The following is a 22,376-nucleotide window of genomic DNA, read 5'->3' as shown; positions in this document are numbered from 1 at the left end:
ATTAGATAGATTCAGGTAATAACAGTCATGAATAGAAAGTCTATTGGAAACAGAACACCCATTCCTTGGGCCTGGGGCTTAAACATACTATATTAGAGTTGATGTTATGTCTCTTGCTAACTGTGCACCTTTGTGCAATTTAAAAACCAACCTAAGTCTCAGTTTTGTTGTCTCTAGAATGGGACTGATATCTCAAAGTTAAGAGGATAAAATGGGAAAAGTATTAAAAATATGCCCAAATAAAGATCAGAACATTAAAAGCTCTAAATGTATTCATATGATTTCTCACATGCAAAAGAAAAGTATTAATAAAATTATATAGATGTGAAAACTCATTGTAAATATTTAGGATGACTCAATTGTTATAACAACAACTTCCATTATAGAGATTACTGTCTTCTTTTTTCCCATTTTTTAAATTTTTTAAATTCATTTTACATACCAACTACAGTTCCCCCCTCTTTTCCCTTCTCCCCTCCCCTCCTCCCATTCCCCCATCCACTCCTCAGAGAGGGAAAGACCTCCCAAGGGGAGTCAACTAAGCCTAACATACCAAGTTGAGGCAGGACCAAGTCCCTCCCTGCTGCATCAAGACTGAGCAAGGTATCCTACCATAGGGAATAGTCTCCAAAAGCCAGTTCATGCACCCGGGATAAATCCTGGTCCCACTGCCAGGGATCCCACAAACAGACCAAGTCCACACATTGTCACCCACATCCATGGGGCCTAGTTCAGTCCCATGCAGGCTCCCCAGCTGTCAGTCCATAGTCTATGAGATCCCACTAGCTTGGGTCAGCTGTCTCTGGGTTTCCCCATCATGATCCTGACCACCCCTCTTGCTCATCTAATCCCTCCTCCCTCTCCACTGGACTCCAGGAACTGGGCTCAGTGCTTGGCTGTGGATCTCTGCATCTGCTTCTATCAATTACTTTATGAAAGTTCTATGATGACAAGTAGGGTAGTCAACAATCTGATTACAGGAAAAGGCCGGCTCAGGCACCCTCTCCACTATTGCTAGGAGTCTTCGTTGGGGTTATCCTGATTATTGTCTTCTTAACCAACTTCATACCAGAACTCATCTCAGCGACAAACACAAGGCACTTGTTACAAAATTGAGGAACCAAAGATCACCCCCAGCTCCTCAGAGAAACAGAAGGTAGAAGCTCCTGTTGTGGCTCTGGTAGTCTTAGACAGTTTAGCCTCAACTTTAACTTTCAGATAAATCTTTTTATCTGCTTTGGAAAGTAAGAAGTGCAAATCCTCATAAAAACCTGAAACCCAGCCAGGTGTTGGTGGCGCATGCCTTTAGTCCCAGCACTCAGGAGGCAGAGGCAAGCGGATCTCTGTGAGTTCGAGGCCAGCCTAGTCTACAAGAGCTAGTTCCAGGACAGCCTCCAAAACAATACAGAGAAACCCTGTCTTGAAAAACAAAACAAAAACCTGAAATCCTGGTTTTATATAGCTTTTGCAAATGTGGATGCCAGGCCATCCTTGTGGGATGTTTAACAAAAGAGTAACCTGTGATTTCTTTTATTCTGGGAATGTGAACAGTAAAAATCTGACTACATGTAAAGTGTCCAGGTGTCTGGCATAGAATTGAGGACACTAGTGGAAAAACTAATGAAATCTAAATAAAGTTGGGAGGTTAGTAATGTACCTAGATTGGTTTCTTTGTTCTATAGAACATAACAGAGTTATGCAATATGCTAACCAAAAGAGAAACTGCAAAAGAAATAGGATAGTGCAGTTTTTCTACCTTTTGTATCGATCTTGTTATTTTAAAATGAAACATATACATAAAGGTAGCTGACGTAATGCCCATTATATTGTCTTTGATGTCTATTTAATGACCTTTGACATTAAGAGTTCCTGGTCTGACACATGATGGATTATAAGCCAATATAACTTGACTTGTCTCTGTGGAAGCTAATTTAAATGTCTCAGTTCTCAGGTTGCCTTGTAGAGAGGTTAAGGCAGGATTCAATTCAATTATTTCTGAAAGAATTACAAGAAAGAGAAATACCCTTAACTCATTTAATCAAGAGCAGTCAAGAAAAAATAAGGCAGGCACATATGCATAGGAAGGTACAGGATGTAAGTATAAGTATACACAATATAAAGTATACTTAAAGCATGTTCACATAAGAATAAACACTTAGGATACTTACTATAAAATATTTATAATACTTAATTACCAGTGGACAAAAAGAAAGTCAAAACTTATTTTAATTAATTCAATTGAAGGAATATTAATATCTCACTTTCCTTCAAGGGTAGTATTTCATTAGGAATTAATTGCATAGATGTACAGCTTTCTAATGTTGCTCATGTGGGAAGCTGAATTATCACCAGACCTCTGACTGTTGGACTTAAAAAGAATGGCATGTTTCATATCTAAAGGTCATGCTTTAAAATCTAGTTTTCTAAGAACTTGTAATGATATGTTGATTCTTTTGTCTTAAATGGATTTTATCAAATAAAATCAGTAAATTAATGTACATCAAATTTTATTTTTAAATTTTATAATCATTTTTAATCAAAGTAATGTTTGACTTTTATAAATATATACTTATAAAAACCATTGTTAGCATTTTAGTATTTACCCTTCTAGACAGAACAAATAACACATGTAATTTTGTTTAGGTGGTATAGAAATACCATATAAAGTCTGAAAATAAGACGAGACAAAAATGCTCATAATACTACCACCATGGCACCGCTTTTTTTCATCTTTTTAAAATTTATTTTACTTATCAGCCACAGTTCCCCCTCCTCGCCTCCCACTCCCTTCCCTCACTTCCTTACCCTCCCCCTCCATTCCTTCTGTCTCCACTTAGATGGGGTAAGACTCCTGTGGGAATCAGCAAAGCCTGGCACATCAAGCTGAGGCGGAACCAAGCTCCTCCCCCCTGCATCAAGGCTGAAAAAGGCATCCCACCCTAGGGAGTGGGTTCCAAAGAGCCAGCTCATGAGTCAGGAACAGGTCCTGGTGCCGCGGCTAGGGTCCCCACAAAAGACCAAACTACACAATTGCCACCTAGATGCCAAAGGCATGTGCCACTTTTAAAGCCTCTTCTTCCAGTTCTCTTCATCATCAGTTTGAAAAACTTGCTTTTTTAATTTAAAATAGCTGAGTATTAAATTATACAGGTGAAGGGCTGTTGTGTTAAGGAATACATGATAGTTTCCTTTAAGTATTTATTAGAATTTTATTAGAAAAATTCAGTTTAAATTTTAGGGTCATTTCTCTCAGAATGGTATTCTAGGAGGTTAACTATTTATTGCTTGCAGGACCACATTCTGAGGCACTCAATTTTAAACAAGTATTCGGGTGCTTGTGTGCATAGCACTATTCTAGATGATTTTTGAACATTCCCCATCTTTAACAAGCTTAAATACAGAACATGAAAATTTCCCAGATAGGTGACAAGGAAGTAGTGTGTTTAAGGTGTTGCCAAGTTTCAGAACCTTCTCGGTTCTACACTGAAGTGGGTGGGTAGGCAGGGGTCAGACACAAAACTTGTTCTGCAGGCTGAGAGCACTAAAGATGAAGGACGAAGGCTCCCTAGTCAGGTAGGACATTTGTTAAGGTCGCTGTCAAAGGAAGGGTGAGCTGCAGACAACACAAAACAAAAGTACAAAGCAGCGTGATCTGCTAGGAGTCCTGGGAGAGGGGAAATTGTTGTTACATTGGAAAACTAGAGCATAAAAGTCAAAAAAGGAGATGTTAAATTTTCTTATTATATTTGTAAATCTACAGCACATATAGAAAACTCAGAGGTAAAATTTAGTGACTTATTCCTTTTCTTTTTGATAGGCTAATGGAGAAACGAGAAGTCATTTTATATTGTGACCTTCATGGCCATAGCAGGAAGCAGAACATTTTCATGTATGGCTGTGATGGTAGCAACAGATCTAAAGCCAAAGGATTGTACTTACAGCAACGGATCTTTCCACTTATGCTGAGCAAAAATTGTCCAAATAAAGTAAGTACCCTTAAGAGTCTAACTTTCCTCCCAGCACTCAGGAGGCAGAGGCAGGTGGATCTCTGTGAGTTCGAGGCCACCCTGGTCTACAGAGTGAGTTCCAGGACAGACCCCAAAGCAATACAGAGAAACCCTGTCTCGAAAAAAAAAAAAAAAGAGTTTAACTTTCCTTTAGTAAATGCTGCTCATGTAGGAAAGTCAAGTTCTTCATCCTATTTGCTAACCTGCTTATTTATTTATTTTTTAAATTAATTTTTACATTTGATCATGAGAAAACAATGATTGGGGTCTGTTTAATGCCCAATAATTTGGAAATTTTTTTTAAAAAGCGCCTCTATTCTTGTCTCCTAAGACCGGTGCTATTTTACCTTTTGAAGTTTCCTCAATTTGTCATTTGTATTATCAATTTCAAGACCTAACCTTTTAAAAAGATTTTTTAGTGTCAGTGTTACACAGACTAAAGTTTGTGATCTTAAGAAATGTACACTAATTTATTTCTTAGAACTTTTCAAAGAAAAAATTAATGACCAGTATTCAAAAATACATAGAAAGTAGAATTAGAAGAGAATACAGTATATTTGTCTGTGCAAATGGTGAAAATTTTGGAGTTGTTCAATTGCCAAATAATAATAAATATAAAATAACTTTACCTTTTTAGAGAAAAGAATGTAACCAACAAAATCCCATAGACTTCAAGTTCTTAACTAAGTGGTTTAATTATAAAGAACTTACTGAAAAATATTGTTTCTTGAGACTAACTGGGGGTCAAGCATACCAAACAGAAAGGATGATCTGATAGAAATAGATATTCATATAAAGAACATGTTTGTTGCTCCAAGAATATTTATCCCTTTGGGAAAATCAGAGAAAGCAATCCCATACCTGAATCTATTATTATGTTATATCAGCAATTGTAGATATAATTTATTGCTTCTATAAAATTATCTAACTTCCCTAAGCTATTTTAGCTTGTATTTATTGACATGTTACTTAAAGTCTTCAATCTCTAATTAGTTATACCTTACATGGAATCAACCCGTCTTTTGAACACTAACCAGCCATTCTGCATTTAAACAGATGTCCCCTAATACAGTGATTGCTTAAAATACAGACACCTCCAATTATTCTCATTACAACATTCATGTAAATCTGCAATAAAGGTATAGATTTAAAATACTTTCCTTAGTAAACAAGAACAGGTAAATAGGAGACAGGTAAGAACTGAGCAACACCAGCAGGATTGGCCATTATAGAACAACTCTGCTGAAGAACAGGATACACAATATTGTAAAAGTACATAGAAAAGTCCTCAACACATATCAGATCCTGCCTTAAAATAAATCTTTAAAAAGAATTCAAATCGTCAAGTATCCTCTCTGACCACAAGGGAAATAGACTAGAAATCAACAAAAGAAGAAAATGCCCAAACTCTTCGAAATTAAACCACATTTCTAAAGAGGCCAAAGAGAAAATTTCAAGGATGATTATAAATATACTACATACAAAATATTCTGAGATTCAGCTAATGTAGTACTGCTTAGAATAAAATTTGTAGTAAGAAAAGCTTATATTAGAATAAACCAGATTTCAAGTCACTATCTAGGTTTCTACATAAGAAATTAGAAAGGGGGGAAAAACTAAACTGAAAACAAGCAGAATAAAGGAAAGGTTGGTGATGTTGGCAACAAAAATAGTGGAGAAAACCATAAAACAAAGCTTATAGTGGGAAAGATAATTACTACTGATAACACTTTACCAACACTGACCAGAAAGAGAAAGATGACAAAAAATTACTAATTCAAGAGTGGAAGAGGGTTATTAATTCAAGCATATTCTGCAGACAAGTACAGTAAAGGGGTGTCCTAGTGGTTCTACTCAAGAACCCTGGGATTTTTGTAATTTGATGAATTTCTTTCATGAGTTGTTAGAAAATACTGAAAGATTGTTACATATATTTCAATTAATAAATTTAGGAAACTTATACCATATTATCATAAGTTACATTGATTTGCTGGAAAGAGACACAGGCTGTCATTCCATATTTAAAATTCTTGGGCCAACAGGATTGCTCAGCAGGTAAAGGCACCTGTTGCTAAGTTTGAGATTGACACCTGCCACCCACGTGGTAGAAGGAGAGACTAAACTACAAGTTGTCTTCTTGCCTCCACACTCATGTGTTAAAAAGGACCTGAAGCTAAATAGGACATGGACTCTAAGGGAAACCAGCTTCTATTATTCTGATAAATAGATGGACATAGCAATAAAACTATTCCTGATGACATAGCTATGGCTATCCTCATAGATCCTTACACTGCTCAACCCTTATCAGAAAAGCTTCTTCTTGCATTAGATGCTAATTAATTCACAACGGGTCAACATGCAGAGAAAAAAGAGACTTTGTAATGCTCATCCTTAGTTGGGATGCCTGTATCACACTCTCAAGACTCAGGAATATATGTAGAAGAGGGGACAGAGAGAGTAGATGGCTTCAAGGAAACAGCATTGTCCAGGTACAACAGGGCAGATGCACATATTAACTCACAGAGACTGTGACAACATACATTAGACCTGCTCAAGTTCAAGCCAGACAAAATCCCAACATGGAGCAGGGGAAGTAGGCATGGAGTCCTACCCCTAAGTAAGGAACTATTAGGCAGTTTTCTTCAACAGATTGATACATAGTGTATTGACCACACTCCAGCACAGACCCCACACACAGGAACAGTCAACCAAAACAAGCTGAATTCCCTGGGTTTTGTTGTTGTAGAAGATGATGATGTTGATAGTGATGATGATGATGCTGGGGAGAAAGAGAGAAAGAACATGCAGTTGGGTGGGTAGGGAGGTAGGAAAGGGTCTGGGAGAAATTGGAGCAGGAAAATGAATTTTACCAAAATATATTGTATGGAATTATCAAAGAATGAATAAAAGATTGATATTTGAAATAGGTAAAAATGTATAAAAGAAGGACATGAAGTTGGGAGGGATAGATGGGAAGAATCTTGGAAGAACTGGAAGGGAGGAGTAAAGAGTTGATATGATCAAGATACATTGTATACATGTATGAAAATTTGAAAGAATTAAAGTTTATTTTTAACTTTTATCAAATAAAGATTAAAGAGTTTTTCAACCTAATCTCATTTTCCATTTAAAAAATTCTATACTTAACATCATACTAGACTTTTTAAGAGACTTTTTAAAGATAATGTTTTTCTCATAAGATAATGTTTTCTCATAAGATAAAATCACAAAACAAGGATGCTTCTTCGTACACCTTCCTTTATTAAGGCAGGACTAGGGGCTGATCCCAGGCACTCACACATGTGGCAAGTGCTCTTCCACTGAGCTACGGTCCCAGCCGATACTTCTCTTTCCATGCATCCTTCTGAACGTTTGAAGTAACGGTAAGAAGGCAGACTCACTACAAAGAAGCAGTGAAGGCCTTTTTGCCCACAGATGAAATTCAACATATCTACAAAAACTTTCAGAATAAGTGATTTTAGCACATTGTAGGGTAAAAGGTCAGTCCATAATTTCTAGTCAAAATGAATAATTGTAAGTCAAAACTTAAGACAATACTATTTTGTCATAATTCTATAATAATGAGTATTTGTAAGTCTAGCAAAATATGTAAATCTATATGCTAAAATCTTAAAAATACTGACAAAGATCCAAATTAATGGAGAGATATACTATATTTATGGATTTGGACATAAACACAGATATTTATTCTCTCCTGGATAGTGGGTAGCATTAACTCAATTTCAAGAAAAATCAAAACATAATTGTTTACAGAATAAGTAAATTTGTGTTAGTTGTAAGTAATGCAAAGAAATTGGGCCTAGAAAGTCAATCTTGTAAAAAAGTTAAAGGTATCTCACTTAAATTTTCAGATAGCATAAAACAATTGTGATTGATGTGATGTAGTACAGGGAGGGCATAGGCACTGATATCAAGTCCAGTACAGTAGTAGAGTCACATATATACATGGCCTCTGTCAAGGCACATGGGAAATCTGATAGCAAGATCTTTCAGTAAATGGTATTGGAACAATTGGACAGCCACATTTAAATCATCTTTCACTTAAACCTCACATTTTAAGTGTTACACATAAAACAAAATTTTGTCACATGACATTAGGCAAAAAAGGTTCTTGAACACTGTGATAGTTGCTATTATGCCAGCTTGACAGGATCTAAAATCACTGAAGAGACAAGCCTCTGTGTGTGTCTGTGAAAGCTTACCTGGATTAGATTAATTGGAGTAAGAGGACTGTTGCAACAGTTCTAAATATGGGCAGAACTATTCCATGGACTGAGATCCTATACAAAAGTGACCTGGGCACAGGCATTCATTTTCTCTGCTTCCTGACTGGGGAAGCAATGTAACCAGCTGCCTCAAATTCCTGCTAGCATGTCTTTCCAACATCATAGACTGTACACTCAACTTGGTTTTCCTTTTTGTTTTTGTTTTTGTTTTTCAAGACAGTCTTTCTCTGTGTAACAACCCTGGCTGTCTTGAAACTCACTCTGTAGACTAGACTGGCCTCGAGCTCACAGAGATCCACCTGCCTCTGCCCCCAGAGTGCTGGGATTAAAAGCATGTGCTACCACTGCCTGCCTGTGAGAGATGGCTCAGAAGTTAAGAGCACTAGCATCTGTTCCAGGGGTCCTGAATTCAATTCCCAACAACCACATGGTGGCTCACAACCATCTATAGTGGGATCTGATGCCCTCTTCTAACATAAGATCATACATGCAGATAGAGCACTCTTATACATAAAAATAATACATCTTGAAAAAAAATCTTCCTTTTTAAAAGTTCCTTCTAGCAGGTATTTTGTTATAGCATAGAAAAGTAACTGATACAGACATAAACCTAACTCACATTGGGTCATAATAAATAAATAAATTGGACTTCCTCAAAATAGATTCTTTTGTTCTATGAAAGAGGATGCAAAGATGCAATAAATAGAAAATATCTGCCATCGCATATCTGACATAGAACTTATATTTAGAATAACTCAGTAATTAAATAAATTTATATAAAATAGCATTGATATTAGATATTAGTGATATTGTCTTAGTTAGGGATTTATTGCTGTGAATAGATGCCATAATTATGGCACTATAAAGGAAAACATTTAATTGGGGCTGGCTTACGTGTTCAGAGGTATAGTCCATTATTGTCATGGCCGGAAGCATGGCAGCATTCAGACAGACATGCTAGAGAAGTTACTGATAGTTCTATTTCTGAATCAGCAGGCAGCAGGAAGAAAGAGTGCCACTGGGCCTGGTTTGAGCTTCCAAAACCTCAAAGCCCCTCCTGTGACACAGTTCCTCCAACAAAGCCACCCGTACATCTCCAATAATGCCACTTCCTATGAGTCTGTGATGGCCATTTACATTCAAACCACCACAATATTTCATAAAAATAGTATATAATGATAAATAACCATATGAAAAAGGCATTTTACTTCATTAGCAATCAAGAAGCTACAGGTAAAAATCATGAAGAGATACAATTATATGTCTAATAGCTCGATTAAAATTTTTTAAAAAGGGTTGCCTATATCAAGCACTGAGAAGAATTTGGAGCAGCAGGAACTCACATATACATTGTTCATAAACTTGCTTAATAATACAACATTTTAGAGAAGAGTTTGCCTACAGACTTAAATGTACAGTTGTCATGTGATCAAGCAATCACATGCCTAGAGATGAAACATAGAAATAAATGAAAACTTACATTCATATGTAAACCTGTACATACAAAATTTTTAGAATCTCTTTTAATTTCTAAAAGACAATCCAAACTAGGCTTTTTGTAGTATAGGCATACAATGGAACTCCCCATCAGCAATAAAAGAGAATGAATATTTCTAAATGTGATAACTTGGATAAATCTCAAAGGTATTATATAAGGAAGCCAGTCTCAAAAGGTTGCAAACGCAATTCCATCTAGACAGAAGTCACAGAAACACAAACATAGTGACAAAGGAAAAAGTGAGGTGGCAGAATGTGACATCAGGGGATAGCATGAGGGGAATTAAAAAGGCAGGGGAGGCAGGGAGAGAACTGTTCTGTTTGTGATGGTGACAATTAAAATCACAGAATGGACACAAGTAAACTTTATGTTAAAAATAAAGTCCCACATCTCTTGGTGGACACTTGTCTTGGTTAAAAAAAACAAAACACCGATCTCTTTATAAACAGTCTTTCAAGACATCTCCACAAGGTCTTTCATATGAAAGCAAAGACTCCTCATTCTATTTCTGGAAATCTACAGGATGGATCTTCATTCTGAAACATGCAGACTTTCTAGAACTTACTAAAAATACAAGATGCTATGTGGGGTGGCACATATCTGTAATCTCAGCAGGGATGTTTTCCATGAGTATGAGGCTAGTTTGGACTATATAACAAGACATTGTCTCAAAAAGAAAAAAAGCAAGCAACAAAACAAGAAGTTTTCCTAAAAGTATGAGATCCTACACTAATAGTAGCAAAGATTAATAAGCTTATTTGGGACAAGTTATATGATGATAAAAGTGTATTTATTGTTGGGGTTACAATTTCTAGTTCTCAAAATATGAATTTATCTTCCACAAAATTTACTTATTCCCCACCATGGACAGTGGTGGCGGAAGTTGAATCTGAACCACACAGTGAATTAGAGGCCACCCTAGGCTATAGGACAACAAAGTAAAAATAGTTATTTTTTATTTTTATGTTTTTAAGAATTTTTTATTTAAATTATAAACAATCTTATTTTGCATACCAATCCCAGTTCCCTCTCCCTCCTGTCCTCCCATCTGCCCCACCAACTCCCCATCCCACCCCCCCATCTACTCCCCAGGGAGGGTGAGGCCTCCCATGAGGGACCATCAAAGTCTGACACATCATTGGGGCAGGACCTAGACCCTCCCCCGTGTATCTAGACTGAGAGAGTATCTCTCCATAGGAAATGGGCTCCCAAAGTCCATTCATGCACTAGGGATAAATGCTGGTTCCACTGCCAGAGGCCCAATAGACTGCCTAGGCCTCCTGGGCTGGAGAGATGGCTCAGTCTTAAAGGCAAGGCTCACAACCAAAAATATAAAAATAGTTATTTTTATTGACCAGGAAATAAAAGGTTACACTTTCAACTTTGAGAATTACAATTTTTGCAAGGATGTTATTTTCTTTTTTATTGGTTTTTATCCACTCAATTTTTTTAAATGAAAGAGAAATACATCACTTTCTCCCCTGTTTTTCCCCTCCTGCTACTCCCAGCTACTCTCCGTTGAATTTTCATATGTATCTGTATATAACAAAAATCAATGAGAAGGATGCTTGTATCTGTAATAATAACAAAGGGAAAGAGGCTGCCTGTCTGTTCCTTCTTAACCTCGTCCCAAAAAGTACAGCTGCCATTCTTAATCACTGCTTCTCAGTTTTCCTTCTCAGCTTGCAAGTTTAATGTTCAGAAGAGCAAAGAGGGGACGGGAAGGGTTGTGATGTGGAAGATGGGCATCAGGAACAGCTTCACGTTGGAGGCCACCTTCTGCGGATCTACTCTTGGTAATTGTTCTTGATGACCTCGTCCTGGGTAGCCAATCAAAGCTAGGCTTTGCTGTAAGGTTAACGACGTGGACAGTTCAGTAGTGAACATGTTCTTCCCACTTAAAGGCACACGTATGTGTGATCAGTCCTGTAAGCAGAATGAATAAATTTCTACTGTGTGGTATCTTTTTGTCATCATCTCCTTTTGTTTATAAAAGAATGTTTTGGGATGCACTCTTTCATTACTGATCTTTAAGTATTTATTGTTGATGTTAAGGGATTTCCTATAGATTTTTAAAAATGGGAATTCTTGATTATGTCAAGAAAAAGCAATGTCCGTACATAAAATTTTTATTTGATTTGCTGTTTGCCAAACAAAAATAGACTGGCTGTTTGCATCGTTTATTTCTTTGGATGGTTCATTCATTCATTGGTTGTTGTAAATTTACATTTAAAAGGAAGCCTTTTGTTCCTGCAACTAAAAATGAAGCTATGTTCTGTAGTCTCACATAAGAAATATCTGTGTCGCTGGGCGGTGGTGGCTCACGCCTTTAATCCCAGCACTCGGGAGGCAGAGGCAGGTGGATCTCTGTGAGTTCGAGGCCGGGCTGGTCCGACAGCCTCCAAAACAATACAGAGAAACCCTGTCTTGTAAAACCAAAAAAAAAAAAAAAAAAAAGAAAGAAAGAAAGAAAGATCTGTGTCATACTTAGCATGTATTAGTAAGGTGAGAATATTCTGTATTACAGTGATTTTAACACTCTTAGGAAATGTTTCAAATCTAAGTTGTATGGTGGTACCTGCCTGTAATCTCAGCACTCAAGAGACAAAAGCAGGCAAATCTTGAGTTCAAGGCCAGCATGGGCTTCATAAGAGAACTTTTCCCATTTTGAAAAAGAAAAATGCTGGAAATTCATATATGTAATTTCTACCTAGTATTTGTTTTGCTTTTGCTTTTGCTTGAGACCGTATCTCTCTACATAGCCCTGGCTGTCCTGGAACTCACTATGTAGAATAAACTGGCCTCAAACTCACAAAGGTCTGCCTACCTCTGCTTCTGAGTCACTGGAACTGAACTAACTGTGTATGCCATCATGCCTGGAAATCCCCTAGTTTCTTATATGACCTGAAGCTGAGGTGACATCATTCATGATGACAACAAAACATTTTCTCATGGAATTTTTCTGAGTAGTTATCACTGCTAGCAACTGGTGACCATAACTGTAACTGTCTTACTGACTTCTCTTCTGCCTTGCAATACGCATCAGTGTACATCCAATAAGCTTTGCTCCAGGTTGTGAGACTGGAATGAGCAAAAGCATTACACTGTTAAATGACCTGCTCCAGAGAAGAAATCCAAAGGACAAAATGTGGAGTTGTACCTATGTCTTGTTTATAGTGCCTCACAATTTAGATTTATCTGAGAAGAAAAAATTAGTACCTCATCCTCCAGGGTGAATAAATTTTTTGATGTTTTAGGCAATAAACGAGGCACTCATTTCAGCACAAAAGACTTAGAGTCAATGGGATATCATTTTTGTGATTCTCTATTGGACTACTGTGATCCTGACCGGAGTAAGGTAAGTCAAACCAATTTGGATAAGTGTCAGATTCAGGCTGTCAGATGAATAACCTGTCTGCTGTCCTACAGCAAGTTTTCCATTTTAACGTTCAAATGGCTTTCTGGGTTTGGGTGTATGTAGTCACCCAATAACTGTTATTATGGATATATATATAATTTGTTTAATTATAAAATAATGTTATTCTTATAGTAAACTCATTATTTTTCCGTAGTATTTTCAGTGCCTGAAAGAATTAGAAGAAATGGAAAAACGTATGAACTTGGAAAGAGCCTTTGATATCTCAGATACTTCTCTAGTAGAAATTTCAATGGATGTAGAGTCTAGGTAAGTTATGTTATTTAAATAGTGGGTACATTGTTTTACTGAATTTTTATCATAATACTTAGATTACTGTCAGCTCCACACAGAAAATTCTGACTAATATTAGGGAGAGTTTTCACAAGTGCATTATTTTGGTCAAATATATCAAGGTTCCATTTGGTTTATTAAATATGAACACGGCTATGTGCCATGTGTTTACTATATGTGAAAGAAACACCAATTGTTTTTTGCATTCTCTCTCCTTCTCATTTCGAGCATTTTATGTCCACAGAAAAACTGAGTAGCCAATAGAGAGATTTTCCATATATCTCCCATTCCTATATGTCCAGAGCCTTCTCCTGTTATCATCATCCCAGGATGATAATAAGTATGTTTCAGTGAATGAATTTAATTAACAGACAGTTGTCACCCAGTGTCCAGTTCTCATTAACAGATACTCCAGTTAGAAAATAGTTTCACATGCTGTGGATTTGGACAAATTTATAGCGACATGTGCCCTACCATCAAAGTATAAGACAGCGTATCTTCATTGCATGAGCTCATTCCTCCGCCTTAACAACTGTCAGCCACATATCTATCTGTCATTGTCTACTTAGTTTTACCTTTTTCAGAATGTTATTTGATTTGAATTGTATTAGCTTTTCAAATTACCTTTTATCATCAGGATAGGATACTTTCTCTTTACAATTAAGTTTCAGGAGTTAAGAACTCTTAAAAAGAGATCTACCCTCAATGAAATTTTAAGTTGACAGTGTATTGTTGTTGATGGTTGGTACAATTATACTGTAGAACTCTAGAATTTACTCCTCTTCCTTAGCTGACTTACATGTCTATTAGCTAGTAATTTCCATTCCTTTAGCTTCTTCTCCTAATAACCACCATTCTCCGATATTATGAACCAGACTATTTTAGATACTTAATACAAATAGAATTGTGAACTGTTTTTGAAAAATGTTGTATAAAACATTTTAGTGCTATTATCATGCCAGCTCTAGATTTGGATTCTTGGATTGAGACCCAGTCATGGTATGCCATGAATACTAGTCAGAGTTATTATCAGATTACCCAGTAGTTACTATATTTTTGTTTTCTAAGGAACCTCCATTACTATTTTAATAGCTACATTATTTTGAGCTTTTGGGTTTACATTATAAATGTCCAATTTCATTCTTTTAAATATGATATATAGTTTCAGTTTCCTAAAGCCATCTGTTGAAAAGTCTGTCCTTTCCCCATTGTGTACTCTTGGTTGAATATTGGTTGACTATTGTGAGATTAGTCCTGATTGTTAAATTGATTGGCTTCTAAAGGCATCTAAAAGATTAGTAAAGCACACCTCTTGGTTGAGAGGACATTCCCAGAGAGGATTAGATCATGAGGGCTGTAACACTGGTTCAATCTATTGATGGATTCAATTTTGGACTGTTGGGAAATGGTAGAACCATAGGAGATAGGACCCAATTAGGTTGCCGGGATCATGACTTTGAAGACTTGTCTTTGTCTTTGCCCTGGCCCTTGCTTGTTACTCATCTTCTAGAGAGAGAAGGACAAGTGGATATTTACTTGTATTAGGACAGAGATATTAAAATATAATATAATTAAGTAGCCTGCAGGTGACTCATTGTAGACCTTAAATGCTTCCTTTGCATTATAGAAATTACTAAAATTATATAGATGAATACAACATAAAGTCAGAAAGTTAGATATTCCCCAATACTGACTTGGTGTGTCAAATAGAAATATCAGCAATTCAATAATAATTAATACAGCCTTGTCTTGAAAATCCTATTTTAATTTTATTACATGGACAGGAGGGAAGTCTATAATGAGAATTCCAATTGCTTTATGAGAATACCATTTTTTGTCTAGTGTAGATTCTTCTAAAAGTGAGTCAATGAGTAATAGTACATATTTTACGTCTATTTCCTAATGTAAATATTTTATAGTCTTAAGATTTTTTGTTAAGTTGGTTTCAGATAATCCAGTAGAGTCTTTCTCATGGCTTAAGAATCATGTGTGAATGGTTATGCAATTTCTGTCAAATTCTGTCAATCACAAGTGCTGCATACTCTCCATTGACTCTTCTCACTGTTCTTATTGTTAGAGTTCTTTTTCTTCACATATTTTCACCTATTACTTACTATGATCTTCCTTTCTTAAGCACAGACTACAGCTATGCCTTCTATATACTAAGTTCCTCAGATATTCGGAAGTTTTTCTCTGAACTTTTCAATTCTCTAGCAAAAGCATCTGGTGGTTTTCATGTTTCTCTTTTTAAAAGACAAATAAGCATATTACTATATAGAGTATTTCCAAAAAGAAAGACACCAACCAGACAATTCTATGTCCTAAGGATTCTTAGTGATAAGCATATTGGTGCTAAGAAAGCAAAGTAAGGTCTCATTTTCTTAAACAGAGTTAAAACAGATGTTTTAAAAGCAGTTTTAGTTAGGCATGACAGTACACAACTATAATTTCAGGACTTGGGAACCAAATCAGGAGGATTATGAATTTCAGACCAGACTGCCCTACATCCTGATACCCTGTCTCAAAAACCAAGAACCATTCTAGGCAACACATGATCACACTTTGTGCAGTGTTTTGGTGCTAGACAATAAAAGATTTCTTTATACATGAAAACACTCGTTCTTACTTCTCTTATCCTAGTTTAGAATTGCTATTAAAAATAGGCAGTTTTCCAATGTCCCATCAACAATGACAGACATTAAGACTATGGACTATTATACAGAAATAAGGAAAATCTATATATGCTGATAGTCTATAGTAAGTACAGAAAAGCTTTATACAGATAGAATATCTTTTATATGGAATGAGGATATAAAGATGCATAGTTATTGATTCATGTTTTAAAAATAGAACAATAAAAAGATAAATTTTAAAACTAGTAAAGGAAGAAAACTAATGAAAATTTAATATGTGTCATTAGGAAATTGCAAATTAAAACAATGAACTACCATAACAAACATTTTAGAACTTCTTAAAAATCCAAAGCACTGACAATACTAAAATGGTAGCAAAAATGTGAGAAAATAGGACCTCTCTTTTAATGGGGCTCTACCTGGGAAGATGTGAATAAAATTCTATTCATCCCAGCTAGGGCACCAATAACAGAGCAAAGGAGTAATTCCACTTAAATGTAACTTGGTGAGTCTATGGACATATTGGAATTATCACCAGAAGTGTTAGTAACTCAAAGGCTGCTGCAGCACCAAAAAGCCCTTCACAGCATGGGTGACAACTTAAAAAAGATACACTTGCAGTGACCCTAGGCCAGCTTGCTAATATCTTCTCTCTCCCCCAAGACGGGGTTTCTCTATGTAACAGCCCTGGCTGTCCTGGAACTCATGCTATAGATCAGCTGGCTTCGAACTCTCAGAGATCCACCTGACTCTGCCTCCTGAGTCCTGGTATTAAAGGTGTGTGCCAACACCGCCCAGCCAACTTGCTGATATCTTTATCAAGGAAAGTCTCCTCCTTTCGAGAAGTTGACTTTTTATGCAACCTGAAGTAGGGGTTTTGTGAATCTTGTAACTTTCTGACTTTCCTGAGTTTTGTAAGTTTTATGAACTCCCTGGGCCTTGAAGGATTTCTTAGCTGCCTGAGTCTCCTTCCAGGAGAAATGTTTTCATTTAGAGGAAATAGCTATACAACACTCCACCTTTTCCTCAGGCTCTTACCTTCTTTCCATCCTCTCTTCTGTGTTGTTCCCTGAGCCTTAAAGGGAATGATATAGAGTCATTATTCCACAGCAATAGTCACCTACTCTCAGCAACCTAACCATTTGTGAGTCTCTACTGTATTACACACCAAAAAAAGGAAATATTCCTCATCAATAATCTATATATATGATCACAAATATTTAGAAAGCAGGTGAGCAGGTACATCATATTTGACTGGCAGACAGTCGCAGTTCAGATGCAGAGTTTTTGCTAGTTTTCATGGTTCCTATACAGGCCATTATTAAGACCTTCATTTTCGCACTGAAAAATGGGTTGTCCTCCTTCTATATTAAAAGTAGATTGAGAGGTATCTTCTATTTTGTCACCTTATTCTCTCTCTCTTATTTTCTATCTTTCTTGCAAATCATAGACTAACATGAAAAATAGCACCCATGTGTCTTTTCCTTACAATTCTTCCCTTAATTGGGCAAGTTATTCATGGACAGACAAATCAGTCTTCTTAGTTGCATGTCTTATCATCCATAGCAAAGGTTACATAACTGATGCCACAGCCTCCTTACAATCTTGTCCTATACATGCTACTTTCTTTATTTTTGAAATGTACAGGAAAATTTATTGCATATCTGAAAACAACTTCTACAGTAGTGACTTTTCTATAAAACTGTAGCTACACAGTACAGTGTATCTATCATATTAAAACATACATTAGACAGAAATACAAAAATTATGAACCCAACATTCTTCAACAATTGAGCAAAAATAAAATGTCTAAGGAACAACATGGATGACTTACAGAGGTTGGACTTTTTAGTCACATTTAACAAAAAGAAGTACAAATCGATGAGTGTTCAATTACATGACCTGAAGCTAACCTTAGGCACTAGGAATCAGCATTTTGTCATAGAACAGTAACACATATTATAAAAGGAACACTACTAGCAATTCAAAAGCAGCTGTGTCAGCTAGGCAATAGTAATACTCTACAGCAGTGGTTCTCAACCTGTGGGTCGCAACCCCTATGGGGTGTATGTCCGCTATCCTACATACCAGATATTTATGATTCATAACAGTAGCAAAATTACACTTTTGAAGTAGCAATGAAAATGAATTAGAGGTTGGGGATCACCACAACATGAGGAACTGTATTAAAGAGCATTAGGAAGGTTGAGAACCCCTGCTAACAGCATGTCTCTCTGTTGTCCATTATTGAATACACTGGTAGAAACTTTAAAATGAAAAAAAGGATCTCCCTTTATTTTCTCTGTTTAAAGTCAAACAGAAAACAAGCATCAATTCTGTTGTGCACTAACATCTTCAAAGTACATCATTTGTACAAAAGGACTAAGACCCAAACTCTGTTTACAGAGATCCAAACACGAGTGAGAGCACGCCCCTCACGTGGCTTTCCGATGACACTCAGGAGGAACCACTTCGTAATCACTGGCACTGAGCAAAGTTGCAGAATTCTTCGCCAGGTATTAAGGAAATCATGAAAATCTGAGAGACTATAGTATGCTGAAATTCTCATAGATCACCCTGATGCACCTATGTCCCAGGTGCATCGAGCACCACATTTCCTGAGATCATTTGCCTGGGGATCAAATCCCAGGCAACCATGAGCCATGGTGTCAGCTTTGAGGACTCTTTTAACTTCAACCCTGTTCATGTTTCTTCATTTTCAACAATAAGATCCACTCAGGCCCTCTTCCTCCTAGGAGGCTGAGGCGTCTCACTGGTACTGTCACCATCTCCATTTCCTGGAGTTTTCTGCCTGTTCTTTTGTGTCGTTATGTTGTTGCTTCAGCATTTTTCTGTTGCAGGCCAGATGTCTTCTTACCAGGAGCAACCCCTCTCCTCTTGCCCTCTGATTGCCTTGCTCCTGATTGATTGGCCGTTAAGGTTCTCGCTGTTTTTGCAAATTGGTGTCCACATATTTAAGTGCTCTGCTTTCTGGGACCCATTCATCCCAATATCTGTTTCAACCACTGTGGTGTATGAAATATTTCCCTGTTTGTCCTTTTGTCCCTTTACACACTTGGCTTCATAGAGAAGTGGTCCGGGAAAGCACAGCACTCCTTCACCCGCCTGGAATTTAGGCTTTGGGTCTGCCTGGGTACCATGTATAAGTGGTTCACCACCTACTCTTTCTCCCGCCACCCCCAATTACACCACCTACTCTCTACCACATGCTACTTTGAAAGGCTGCAATTTTAATCTCTAGTCCATTAGCCATTTGGGGGTATCCTCATACTTGTCATAGATACCATTCATCAAGATGACATGTCACTCCATACCATTAAGAAAATGGCCACTGGGATTGCTTCACTCTCAGATGTCTCAGCCTTGACTTCATATCTTATCAGTCATGTAACTTTCACTACAACAAGGAGTTATACTATCTTAACCATGAAGAAAATGTAGCCACATTAGAATTGCCCCTACAGATTCTCTACCCTTAGACAGATCAGCCATTGTCGTATGACCCATCGTAGGAGTCATGAAACTACTATTACCCCAGATCATCTTTGTTTCTTGGGTTCAAATAAATTGAAAATGAGTACACATAGTTTTTAAACAGTTTTATTTATAAACTGGAAGCAACCAGGTATCCTATGACAGATGAATGATTTAAAAAAACTATACCCAAATAATGAACTATTAATCAATGATAAAAATAATTGAGTTACCAAGCCATGAAACAATGACAGAACAGAAACCTAAGTCCATATTACAACCACATATAATGGGTTTCGTCTTGATGAGTACAAAACCAAAATAAACATGGCCAAGAAATAATAACTGAGAAAGATTCATTACCTATAACAGGGAAGGGGAGCAAAAAGCAATGCCTTCCTCAAAGACAGTGTGGTGATTTTACAGAAAGCCTGTAAATATTAATATAAGGAAGCACTGTAGGGGTGGACACTTTCCTGAGCATGCTCAGTTAAGGAGTAGATTCTTGAACATGCTCACTTCTAAGTCATGCTTCATGAAAGAAAGATGACAGACACATTGGTGCATTCATGGCCCAGGGTCATATAGCAGACTTGAAAAGGTACACTTTGAGACACGCTCAGTTTACATCCTAAAGATGACACACATGCTTACCTTCATCACAAAGATGGTGGGCAGAGATGCCTCAAGGCATACCTAGCTTTGTTCATAAAGCTTTAGTTTAAATAAAGGAAAATACACTTTAGTGGTAAATCAGTATAGGAGTTTGCCCCTAAAGTGCCTGCTTCCATGTTAGTAAGAGTATTAGTAAATGAAAGAAGTCTGAAAAGGCTGTGATCTCAACTACATGACATAATGGATAAAACAAAACTAGGGGGAGAAAGGGTCAGTGGTTGCAGACCTGAAAATAGAATTCATGGATAGTCAAACAGAATTTTTGAGACAATGAAACTGTTTGATGCTGTAGTGGTGAAAGATACATGTCATTATAAATTTGTCAAAGCCTACAGAATATATGTTGAGTCAGCTAGTAAACAATAAATTTGTTGTCAATTGTAACAAATTACCATGTAGCATAAGAAGCTAATAGCAGAAAAAAATGTGCAGGAGAGAACTGTTGTGCATTTTTGTAAACCAAAAACTGCTCTTAAAAGTAAAACATCTCTTAATTAACAAGAATATATAAGAAATATAACACAGAAATATTACCTTTCATGAGTTGTTGCTCAAGCAAATAAATTTTACCTATCACTGTATTAAGTGATTATAATTACAAATAGATTTTTGTTTGAACTTTTGTTTTTTGAGGTACCTTTGGGTGGCCCTTAATGGCTTTAAACAAAATATAAATATAGTGATATGAAAATTAATTTTAAGAACTAATGATAATAAGAGTTAGGGAACTCCACATATATATTTAGCTTATTTGTTTACTTATTAACAAAGCATATGGACCCTCACTGTGTACCACCTGATATTTTCACCCTAATGGCATAGGAAATGAACCAGAAAGAAAGACTAAGTCATACGTTTGTGGGGCTACATCCCAGCAACATATTCCCAAACATTTATAGCTTCTATCATTCAGAAAATAACAATACCGTTTCTAAGTTGTATGAAACCATCAAATGATAAATAACTTTAATAAATATCATTATCTTTCTAATTAAAATTGTCCATTCAAATAAGATGATAAAGTAAAGGCAATGTTGACATTTTAAATTCTGAAAACTGTAATTTCTTTTTTTAGTAGTCGAGGCTCTGACAGTTCAGAGTCCAATGACACTCAGACTTACCTTCTCAAGTTGACCTCTCAGGTAAGGTTAAAAAGGTTTGCTTCAGTATAGATATGTTAAACAGGTACGCTAATTATTGTTGTTACTAACAACCAGGAAAAAGGTTTGTGCATTTACCATTATTGTGTAGTAATAATTGCTTTTCTGGTTATGTGCATATCTTTAAAACAGAATTTTTATTCCAACCCACTTACCTCATAGATAATAATATTAAGATCCCAGGAGTGAAATTAATTCTCATATCCCACACTTGTTAATGTCACACAGTAATAACATTACCTTGTTATTAACACAATACTCATTTATTTAATTACACATGTATTGTTAATACTGTGCTCAAAGTATGTACCAGGCACTGCATGGGTGCCAGGAACAGAACAATGAAAAAAGTAAGTAAAAAAAAATTCCCTTTGTTTTCTTATGTACTAGTTGTGAGAGTGATACAACAAAATAAGTAAAACATATGATTTAATAGATGAGGATTGATGCCTAAAGAAACAATTAGGGAGTCTATATGGAGATCACAGTTTGCATGGGCTTACTAAAGACAGAGATGATACTTAAGTGAGGGAGTAAGCTCCTTTTCACTGTGTGGCAGCTTCAGAACCTTAGTAGTTTACAGTAAGCCTCGTGTTTTCTTTTTCTTGGGTCTGAAAATTGACTCTGCTTGACCTTGATAGTGTTGTTTTCAGATTTCAGATTTATTTCAGTTACATGTTACATATTCTTTATTCCCTTCAACCAGAGATAACCCTGTGTAAAAATTCAATGATGAAAACCCCTAATGCAATTATCAGCTCATTAACAGTCAAATTTCCTCCAGCAACCATATGTCTTATTAAAACCACATCACATACCATATTGACTAACAATTCACTAGCCATGGTAAGTCGTATAGCCAGTGAAACTCAACATTCAACAGAATGGAGAGGTATATTCCACTATGAAAGGTTCTAGAGAGTTCCACAGCAAAGACTAGGGATGTGTAATC

The 22,376-nt window shown here is 36.4% G+C and overlaps 1 protein-coding gene and 1 pseudogene across 6 annotated transcripts in view; one reads left to right on the top strand and one right to left on the bottom strand.

The window, feature by feature from the left end:
* Positions 1 to 22,376, top strand: part of Agbl3 (AGBL carboxypeptidase 3) — a 79,467-nt gene that overhangs the window by 28,927 nt on the left and 28,164 nt on the right. For 5 of the 6 annotated variants that reach the window (XM_040728729.1, XM_040728728.1, XM_040728727.1 and 2 more), the window contains 5 exons: positions 3,818 to 3,986; positions 11,422 to 11,548; positions 13,010 to 13,110; positions 13,325 to 13,437; positions 21,340 to 21,406. In XM_040728729.1, the coding sequence (XP_040584663.1) occupies positions 3,818 to 3,986; positions 11,422 to 11,548; positions 13,010 to 13,110; positions 13,325 to 13,437; positions 21,340 to 21,406 (577 nt within the window). Of the gene's footprint in view, positions 1 to 3,817; positions 3,987 to 11,421; positions 11,549 to 13,009; positions 13,111 to 13,324; positions 13,438 to 18,500; positions 18,611 to 21,339; positions 21,411 to 22,376 lie in introns of those variants that run through there. The other variant, XM_040728731.1, reaches the window with a different exon arrangement.
* On the bottom strand, positions 18,681 to 20,249 carry LOC106022152 (annotated as a pseudogene).

Source organism: Mesocricetus auratus, unplaced genomic scaffold (genome assembly GCF_017639785.1).
Source record: "Mesocricetus auratus isolate SY011 unplaced genomic scaffold, BCM_Maur_2.0 Super-Scaffold_100019, whole genome shotgun sequence".
In the NCBI taxonomy this organism is placed as follows: domain Eukaryota; kingdom Metazoa; phylum Chordata; class Mammalia; order Rodentia; family Cricetidae; genus Mesocricetus; species Mesocricetus auratus.
Note: the sequence above shows the minus strand (reverse complement) of the source record. Positions and strands in the feature narration are given on the sequence as shown.